This window comes from Equus przewalskii, chromosome 30 (assembly GCF_037783145.1).
Source record: "Equus przewalskii isolate Varuska chromosome 30, EquPr2, whole genome shotgun sequence".
Lineage (NCBI taxonomy): Eukaryota > Metazoa > Chordata > Mammalia > Perissodactyla > Equidae > Equus > Equus przewalskii.
The window spans coordinates 13,487,990-13,498,735 of NC_091860.1; the positions used below are offsets into that span (position 1 = coordinate 13,487,990).

At 41.1% G+C, this 10,746-nt stretch overlaps 1 protein-coding gene across 27 annotated transcripts in view; it reads right to left on the bottom strand.

Annotated features, from left to right (window-relative positions):
* The window catches only part of MLLT10 (MLLT10 histone lysine methyltransferase DOT1L cofactor), a 256,466-nt gene extending 252,610 nt beyond the window's left edge, over window positions 1-3,856 (bottom strand). For 14 of the 27 annotated variants that reach the window (XR_011535070.1, XR_011535068.1, XR_011535069.1 and 11 more), the window contains exons 1-3: window positions 3,369-3,819; window positions 3,078-3,237; window positions 465-544 (exon numbers count right to left, since the gene is read on the bottom strand). Coding sequence is in view for 23 of the 27 variants with exons in the window: in XM_070601393.1 (XP_070457494.1) it covers window positions 465-544; window positions 3,078-3,237 (240 nt within the window). In the remaining 4 variants the exon portion in view is untranslated. Of the gene's footprint in view, window positions 1-464; window positions 545-3,077; window positions 3,238-3,368 lie in introns of all 27 variants that reach the window. The other 13 variants (XM_070601385.1, XM_070601384.1, XM_070601383.1 and 10 more) reach the window with 4 other exon arrangements.
* Window positions 3,857-10,746: the final 6,890 nt, after the last annotated feature.

A 10,746-nucleotide genomic window follows, 5' to 3' on the forward strand; every position in this document is an offset into this window, starting at 1 on the left:
TATGTTGCTGTGCCAAAGGGATTGAATGTCTGAAAATGCTGAGCGCTCAAAGTTAAACTATACATGTACAGATGTAGTAAAACAAATATGAGTCATTAAATTCTCCTGTGAGTTTCTTTATTCATTAAACAAAACCTAGCAGAATTATCAGTATAACTTCCTTATGTGCTGCCATTATAGTCTAACTATGATTAGCCAATTTAACCTCCAAACCAGTAGGTAGGGCTAATAAAACCCAAATACAACTTTATATTTTATCTGTTCAAAATATCCATCAACATATACTTATGCAGTTCAATTTACTGTTCAGATTTTATAAAATCGGGTTAAAACTGCAAGTTAATCTTCAGCCCAAACTCAATATTTGAACAAAAGACTGAAAACCCTTCAAACTGAAACATGAGTGTACATCACCCCAAGCCACTCACTGAAGTATTTTAATGTTTGTGATAAACATTCCTTACCACTCTGGCTGCTCTCTCCTGAGATTCACATTTCCTGCAAAACCATGGTCCAGTGGGTACCTGAACAATGCCATAGCAAGCTGTTGGGAAATAAAATGTTTTAAAATATCTTAAGATTTAAAGAATTCTGGAAAATCAAATACCCTGTCAAAGCCCTATTAAACTAATCACCTCTCAAACTATCCATGTAAACCACCTGCTTTGTACAGAATTAAAACATTTTACATTTATATTTATCACATATATCACGCAGTTAAAATTGTGAGACATTTTAATAAAAATGGTAAAATGCCAATCTTTTGTTATTTCATTTAAACAAGTATACATATTACAAATTTTAACTTATTCTTTTATGATAGGAAGAATGCTAACTAAAACTTAACATATAATTAGAGAGATGTTTTACTCTCTCTAATAGAATAACTCGGAAATTCATTAATTCATTCCTATATCCTGTAGTTTAAACAGCAAGTATTTTAGATAAGTCTAATGAAAATATTTCCAAATCATCTTTCAAAATGAGCATCAGATATTGCAGAAAAGAAAATGAAATGTAACATTAAAAGTGAAATGCTTCCATTTATAAATAGGCAAATCTATAGCGACAGAAAGTAGACCATCGGTTGCCTAGAGCTGAGGGAGTTGGGAAGAAATGGGGAGTAACTGCTAATGGGTCCAGGGTTTCTTGTTAGGGTGATGAAAATGTACTAAAATTGATTGTGGTAATGGATGCAAAAGTCTATGAACATAATAAAAACCAGTACATCGTACACTTTAAATGGGTGAATTGTATAGTATGTGGTTACATTTCAATAAAACCATTACAAAAAAAGTAAAGAGCGTATTAATTTTCAAAAGTATGTGAATGTTCCAACAAGTGATTAGTATATATCACACATCAACATCACAGTCTAGTTGTTTAAAAAACTGTTTTTATATTAATATTTAACTCAAAATTGAAATTTTCTAAAAAACCTAAACATACTAATATCCAATTGACATTCTTGCATGAGCTTGCTTAAACTTGAAAACATCTTAAATATTGGAAAGGACTTAAAGACTATAAAAGCAGCACAAATTTTTAAAACTCCAAAAGCTAAACTTCTAACCCCTTTCAAAATTTGTAAATATGTCAAAGTAAAAATGTTGTATCCACCAAGAAACACAGCATCAGTGTCCAAAAACTTATATTTAAAATCAGAAGTACTTCTAGAGAGGAAAGTTTAAGACTTAAACGAAGATTTTCTATATTGGGAAATGAGATTACTTATCAAAAGTTGATAAGGTATCATCCAATTCATAAAAACACCTCCAAAATGCCACTGAACACCGTAACAGAAATACTATATACGAGTCGAAGACCTCAAAATCAGTTTCAATACACTCTTTTCACTCCTTAAAAACGGAAGGTGGGCAACTCTGCTCTTCTTTGAAAGAAACTGGGAATGACAGCCTTCTCAGGTTAAGTTACATCGCTACCGCCTAAGTCTCCCTTCCCAGTTGGGAGATTCCATTCTACAAAAATGACTTGAGACCCTTAGGCTCAGACTTTCCTCTCTCATTTGGCAGTGTCCTTTCCAACACACTTCTAAACTACATCTCCATCACTCAAGGCCAGATTCAGAAATGGGACGGTGGGCGGGTTGTGAATTACAGGGAGAGTCTAAAGCCACCCAAAACCTCTCTAGGTTGTTTCAGCCTCAATTCCTTACCCCATGAAATGGAGTCAGAAACTTTAACGGCCAGAAAACTATCTCGCTGTCGTCCTCCTCGGCTTTCCGGTATATCCGAAAAACTCACCGAATGGAAACACCCAGAAATAAACTAAGATGCTCGCCCAGTCACTGGCTGCACCACCACCTGCTCTTCTCTCCGTCCCTTAAGCTGAGGAAGTGGCCTGCTGCAGCCCCAGAACAGCCTCCTCCGCCAGCCCAGAGCGGCTCAGCCCAGCCAGCCCGGCCTGCAGCGGCGCGACCGCGGCGGCGTTCTCCGCCGTCTTCCCCGCCGGGCGCTCCCGGTCCGCAGCCGCAGGGTCGCCGCCAGCAGGCCCGGGGGGCCGCAGCGGGCGCCTCCCCTCCGCCATCGCAGGCGGCCAGGCGGCCACCCGCCCCCGCCCCCGCGCAGCGCGTGGCGCTCCCGAGCCTGACTCCATGCCACAGGAAGTCTCCAGACACACTGCGGCAGACAGGAGCGGCCGGGCGAAGGGGAGGGCTCTCCACGTCCCCAAACCCACAGCCACGGGGACACGACCGAGGGGCGTCCGCCCAGCGCCCCCGCGCCCCCCTGCCTCCAACCACCGCCCCACAAAGTCTCCAGCCCCGCAGCTCCGGGCGCAGGCGGCGGCCAAATGACACTTGAGAGAGTGAGCGCAGCGTCACATGACAGGCCAGGCCACACGCACTTTCTCCCACATGCACAGCCCACACCCCCTCCGCCCCGCCGCCGACCCTCCGAGTCAATCCCGGGCCGCGGACCGGCGGGGGCGGGGCGGGGGAGGGGCGGGGCGGGGCGGGGGAGGGGCGGAAGGGGAACTGGCAGTTGCTGCCAAGGTGGGGGAAGCGGTGACGGTTGGGCGCAGGCCGGGTCCGGCCCGGCGGGCGGTTGGGTGTTTACCTTGATGCACCGCGACGCTGCAGCCGTGCCCGTCGCAATAAACCAGCGGGTTTTCGGCCCAGCCTCTCTCGTCTGAGCAAACGCAACAGCCTCCAATCATCTCCTTCATACTATGGGAGACCTCGTCCTCCAGTGACACGGGCCGGTCGCTAGAGACCATCTAAGAGGGAGTTGGGGGGACCATTAAAAAACACATGCAAGCCGATTAGTGCTTCCCCCCGCACAACCGCCCGCGCCCCCGCTCCCTTCCCGGCGCCCCGGCCCCCGCCCGCCGCTCGGCCGCTCGCTCACTCGGGCTTTGCCGCTCAGTCACTCACGTTCCGCACAGGAGTCAGGAGCCATGTCCTTGCTGACTCCCCCCACCTCCCCTCCACCGCCTCCTCCGCCTCCTCCGCCTCCTCGTCGTCTTCCCTCCCCACCTCCACCCGGCCGCTAACGCTGGAGCCCGGAGAGGGCACACATAATCAAGTAGGCCTCCGCACAGGCGCACTGGGGGGGCTCCCGCTGGGCCAGGGGCAGCGAGGGAGGGGAAGGGGGCTGCGCTTCCTCCTCCGAGCGTCACTCGGCGTGCGCGCCCGCCCGGCGGCCGGCGTGAGGAGAAGGCCCGGGAGGCGAGGCCTGCGTGCGCGCCGCCGCGGCCGGCCGGCAGCCCAGGCCTACCTCCCGGCGCCTTCCCCTCCCCCGCGCCGCACGCCGCCGCCGAGGTGTGCTGCGGGGTGGGCGCGAGTGCAGCCGGCGGCGCGCCGAGGCCCGAAAGACCGACGGGAGGGCGCGGGGGCGCGCACGCGGGGGCGGGGACGTTGGGGCCGCCTTCTGCAGCGTCGGTCGCGCGGGCTGCGTGTGCACGTCGTGAGGAGGCCTCGGAGGGAGGGAGGGGAGGAGGATGGCGAGGGCCGGGAGAGAGGGGATTTGTGTCAGAGTCGCTGGAGGGGGCTCCCCGGGAACATCTCGGTGCACTGAGAACCTACCTGCCGGCCTTTTCCTCAGGAACTGGCCCATGGGTAACAAGGACTGGGCGAGGATGCCCGCTTCCATGAAGGGTGCAGTGAAGCATGGCTTCCTGCAGTTGGCCGCGCTAACTTCACTGTACTGCCGCAGCCTCTCCACCCAATGCATGCACATCCTGGACTCTCCCCAAAGTTCACCCAATGGAAGTGCCACCAGATCTGCCGCCCATTTACACACCACGTTGGCCCCAGTGACAAATGAAAGCGCATCACAGACTGAAGGTCAAAAGACTGGGTTGGGGTTATATTCGGAGAGGGAACACCAAGGCTACCCCTCAGCTTGCTGTGCAGGAGTACAAACGGTTGTTAATCAGGAATTAGCAATATAACGTGATGATCTGGAAAATGCAGTTAAACGATACCAAAGGATGACCCAAGTTCTCCTAGTCAGTCACCAAATGAGAAGACCATGAGACAGCGGAGTCCAGTTTAGATTGAGGATTTCTCTCATCTGGCTCTGTACTCCAAATTTACTCTTGAAAACTTAAGGTCATTTTCTTTTTAAGGTCATTTATGTGGCAGAAAGACGGGAGCTCACTCGTCACATACAAACAGAAAATGGATTAGGCCTATCTGAATAAATTAATTAGCTGCATACTGAGCAGTTTGGAGCTGCAAAATCTTCCACTGTTGCCCTATCCGCTATGCATCCTTGTAAGCCTAATATTGATTTTAGGCAAAAAGTGTCTAATTATAAAAGTTGAACGTGAAATAGGAATATAGAATATAGACAGACCGTTTAAATGACAAGCATAGTTACAAGGCGAATTCATGGCTTTGGTTAATGCCTTGCAAGTACAGAAAGGTTGTTTATTAGGAATTAGCAATATAATGTGAAGATCTGGATAATGCGTTTATACAATGCTAAGGGATGAAGGAACCCAAGTTCCCCTAGTCAGTCATCAAAAGATAATGGTTTAAGCTTTGAAAGCATTCCAAATGTCCTCATAAAGAAAAAAAATGGTAGCATGGCTGTTTTTTCTATCTCAAATTAATTGCTAGAAATCTATTTAAGAATACAGTAGATTAATACAATACAAGCATATATTAGCAAATATATTCAAACATTCTAAAAGCTAAGTGAGATATCTGCAGTAATGGAAATCTACTAAAAGTGGAACATAGGGAAAAAATGTCCACTAAAGAGACATAAAAATGAGAATTCTCTGTTAGCTATATGAGTGCATTCAGAAGAAGTGACCGTAAGATTATATACTTATAAAATGCAAATTCTTTTCTGGGATATGGCAACAATTAATAAATTTCTGAACATATAATAATTATATTCTTAAAATGTCATTGATATTTATAAAACTAAAACTGCCTTCACACAAAAGTATATTGTTTTGTGCATCTTAACCGTATCTTTACCCTTTTCCAAGGGACACCAGTTCACCATCCAATTCCTGCTCAGGTTCAGACTCCTAGTGACTAATTTTGAGTTAAAATCAATGTAAAACTTGCCTTCCCAAACACTGCAGTCAAACCTTAATGCACTAAATTATTTAAGAATACATTCATTTTATTTGTAATGCACTGGAGCTTAGTTCTTGTGATGCAATTAATTTTTATGTAAAGAAGGATGGGTACTTTCGCCTATTCTGTAACACTTAGTGAAAGAAATCTGGGTAAACACTTGCTATTTCCAAAACAAAACAAAACAAAAATTCGTCATTTGTAAGGGACTTTTGAAATTCAGAAAAATAGAGAAAATACACTATTTCATGAGAACAGGCCTATATATAAATAACGGCATCTGAAACAGCAATTTTCTTAAAGATGTACCTATAAATGTTACGATATACGTCAAATTATTTAAAACTGATAGTTAACATACTACGTGAAAAATTATAATAAAAAAAGTAACGGGTGTAAATAGATCATTCTAATTTTAACTCATGTACCAGATACAGAACTTCTTCTTGTATTATATATCAAAAGTATAATATTTAATACATTTCTGTAAAATATTAAGTGGGAAGGAAAAATAACAGACATTATAAAATGGTTCAGATACACAGTTAAGTATTTATTCATTCAGTAAATATTTATTGAACATTAACTGTGAACCAGGGACTGTTCTGAATACAGGAAATACAGCAGGGAGCAAGGTATATTTGTCCTTTAGGTGATATATATACACATATACATCTATATATATACACATATCTATATACATATGCACACATATATATGAGAATTGGATGAATATGCTAATTCTCATACCTCAGAATGGATAAAACATAATTAAATTTCCAGAATTGTTAAAGTTCAAGTAAGTTTTGAAAAATACATGGTAATGTAAAAAAAAAGGTCCATGGGATTTATAGACTAACTTCACAGAAAAGGACAATTTCAAACTTAAAATAATGTTACCCTTTAAATCTGATTCCACATTCTCAAAATATCCCTTGAAAAAGTATATCTAGTACCTGTAGAATAAAACAAAAGCCTGTCGTCTCCAGTATTCTTCACACACAGCAGCTAAGTAAGTACTGGCTCATCTATTTCTCTGAACTAATCATCTGAGGCAAACCACAAAAAACTCAAGTAAAGTATTTTATGATATAACCTCTAACCCTACTATAATGGGTAACTATTTTTTTTCTCTATGGGTAATATATCTTCTTCTAATTTTCTTTATTCCTCAACCTAGGCACCAAATTTTTGGATTTGCCCTTCCATAATCATTTATATAAATGGATACTATGAAAGAAATATTTAAAACCAAATTTAGTTTATAGGTTAGTATTGCTTATATTTATCTTCTCTTTAAATTAAAGTTTTATTTGACTTCTGGTTGTGCATATTATATTTAGTCTATTATGTCTATTGTTCAGGTATATTTCTATAATGAGGAATAGAAATTGAGGTATATTTCTATAATGTTAAGACTAGATGCACTTTCTTTAACTCAGGTTCTTGACTTTCACGAAGTGTTTAAAATTCTGTATTGGCTCTGATACTAAGGTTTTTAAACAAATTCATTCATCTACTAGTACCTCATCAGAAACTGTAATCTTGTTTCTAAATAAATTAGTTGGAAAATGCAAAAGGGCAATTTCTTATAATTGGTACAAACTTTTGGATATATCCTCTTTTACATAAAGAAATCTCTGCATAAGATTTTGTTTTGCTCATTTGGTACCCAAGATTTCTTACCTTTTATGTGAAAAGTTTATTATGAGCCATATATTTATGATAGTATGATTAAAATATTGAGGTACTTCTGAAATTAGTTTTGTTATTTATCTCAGAATAAGTGAGTACTATGTCTTTACAGATACAGACCCACACATGGCACCTATATCATGGAGCACTATTAGAAATTTCATTAAAAGGTATTCATTTCAATTATGTTTTCAATTGATATTCTGTTAATGGCTTTTGGGAAATTCCATTTAATGAAGCGTGCTAATCTTACTAGGTGGTTTATTTTTTTACTCACCATACCACCTAGCAAGTATCTTGCACGTAGTAGGCCCACAATAAATATTCATTTAATGTACAATATTGGTGTTCAAAAGCTAATTGCAGTCTGGGCTTTATTGTTCAGAGTAAAGCAAGACTTTATTTTGTATGTACCACTGAACTAAAATTTCCAAGTAATGCTTAACTGAAATTTTCAGATAAATTGGTTTATTTAAAGATTTTCAATAGTCAAAATTAACATAGGTACAGAGTTTTTATTTACCAGGTAGTTTAGAATTGTCTGTATTTAAATAAGCCTCAAATGTTAACCACCTTTTCATGTAAAAGTCATCATTTTCTTACCAAACAGACCTTAACTTAGAATCAATCAAAATTAATATTATTGTTAGATTCACCTAATTGTTGGAAAGTTAGGTAGTTCTGAAATTTAAATTGTATGTAATCTAAACTTTGAAAACTTTTTAAGAATCAAAAGCCTGATATTTACTTTAAAAGATTTGGTTTGGTTAATCTTGTGTTTGATTTCAGAGCTACTCCTTTTGCTATTAAATTGATATATATTGGCTGTATTTACATTTTTGGGTAAAACACCATGTAATTACAAGTAGAAAAATAATATCTAAAAGATAACTTTAAATCTTCTAGACATTACAGGAACCTCAATAACATTTCAGAGTTGGACTATTTTTTTCCATGATGCAACAATACTTAAAGCTGTTAGACTTTGACTTTTCAGAGTATCTTCAATGTAATGTAAGAGTAGAAGCGTAAAGTCCATGTTCCCATTTTTTACTGACACTGAAGATTTGCATTTCTGTTATAATTAAAGTGTGATTAAAGTGACATATTTAGGTGTCTGTTTATAGGATACAATAAGGTTAACTAAGTGAAAAGATTCTGGACATGGAAAAGAGGAAAATCAGTTTTTGAAATGAAGAGAAACTTGAAAGAAATTAAGCATATGTTGGAGTGAAAAAAAAAGAAGAAGAAGAAATGAAACTGTATTGCTTAATACTATTTGGACCAAAGAAGGTCACTTTTTAAGATTTAAATGTTTTCCTCTCTGAAAGGGGCCACTGCTTACCAAATCCAAAAACAAGCCCAAGAATATGTTAATTAACTGCATTGTGTCCCAGAAAGAATGAGGTTGACAAATTCATTTTTTCATTCTTTCAATTAATAAACTGTTTGTCTGCTACATCCTAGATATTTTAAATCTATAACGTATATATTTGCCTCTTGAAATTGTACATTAACAGTGCCAAGGACCAACATGGCCCCATAGGGTGAATCTTATGAAGCTTAACATTCCTGACGAATTAAACACACAAGCCTCCGATTACTTTTTGTCAGTCTTACTTTACTGTGGCGCTTAAGAGCCAGAATGTAGGTAATTTTTATACGGTGGTACTTTACCCCAATTAAAAAAGCAATGATCTTTGGTGCAAGCACAAGTGGAAAATACAATGACATAAAATTAAAGAAAGGTATTACAAAGACTGATCAGGAATGCTATGTCCTTCTCCTTCCCCACCCCCATTCAAGCCCCTTTTTTCCGCCCATTTGTTGTTTTTCTCACAAATATATCATGACTTGTAACATATTTTTTACTTTAAATGAAACCCAAAAATGCCCGAAACACTCAAAGATGTTAAAAAGATTCAGCTTCTACCATCAACTACAGAGCAGATAAACTTATAAAGCTATTCTAAATGGTCAAAGACTTATAAATAAAAAATGTAAATTGAATCCAAGTGGTTGGGGAGGGGGGGTGTATGGGAGGATGAGTGTGGAAGGAACAGATTGAGAATACCTAATTTTCAACACCTATTTTTTCTCTGTTCAAACCTTTCCATAGTCACATCTCAGATGTTTTCTTATATAAGAGTTTCTCCTTACACCTCAAAATAAGTCAATGATTTCCATGAGGAAATGCAAGTTTAGGAAGAAGATCCGCAAAATGAAAGTGTTAAAATGCAAACCATTTCTATAGCATTTCAAATGCAAAATCACAACCACCACTACCTTTAACAGACTCTTAAGAGTTCTTTTCAAACAGATGCTATTTATGAACATCATCTGTTAAGTTCTTTCTTGTAATTCAAAACTCTTGTCAAATGATGTTTTCATGATGACGTGTAAATATAATATTCCATTAGAGATCAATTCTAATTGGTTTTAAAAAATCCACCTTAGGAAACGGTGCTGCACAACACACAGACTAGTAATGGGTATTTTAGAAGGAATTTCCGCAAAGTCTGTTATACATCTAAGCCGAAATTACTCTCTTGCTTTAGTAAGATTTGGGCCAAAGGACTGAAATTATTTCTTCTTCATGAGTTTTCACGCACAATGACTTTGGTCTTGTCTTCAAGACCCGCGAGCACTTGTTGGAAATCTTCATTTTTTTACAACTGTGACGTTTGCCTGAAATATTTTCTTTCCACATGCCTCACAAAGAGAAACGTGCAGAGTTTCGTAGGTGGGTTGCAATTACTTGTTTCCAAAACGTGGTTTAAAACCAAATGACACGTTTTTCCCTTTTGAATTTCCCTGTTATTTTGAAAATGCATTTCACGTTAAGAAATCAAGCCTGTTTTTTGTTAGGGGTAGCTCAGCCCTTCCTTTTAAAACTAGACTTCTAGTATACAACAAAGAGCTGAATAATAACAAATAGAGACAGCGAAACGTGCTTTTCCGAACTCCTTTGAACCCCGGCATTCATTTTCGAATCCATACATTCAAAGATATTTAACACATGATATAATCTGCTCTAGCTTTCTGGGTCCAGAAAAAACTGCCCACATTTGTCTCTACCTAGTTATCACTTTATAAACGTATCTGGGCTGCTTTCCCTCTTCTTTTAATGTGGGAGCTGCAGGCTCGCCCAGCTTCCTCCAGTTCAGAGGCACGTTGTAAAGCCTCCTTACTACGTGGAGTTGGGGAGCCCTCGCTGGCCGAGGCTGATGATAAAACTTGCCGCGCCGACCCGGCCCGGCCCGAGCCTTGGAGTTCGGGGAGGCGGGGGTGGGGGTCCAGGTGGACCGCGGGACCCCTCCCTCGGGAAGGACGCGCTCGGCGAGCAGCCGCGCGAAGGCCGAACAATGGGGGCGGCCGGGCGACAGGAGCCGGCTCCCGCTTCCTCGGCCGCGCCGACCGCGCGCCCGACCCCCGCCCACCGGCCCGCCCCGCCGGCCTTTCCGCGCTCGCACCGCCCGCCGCAGCCGGCC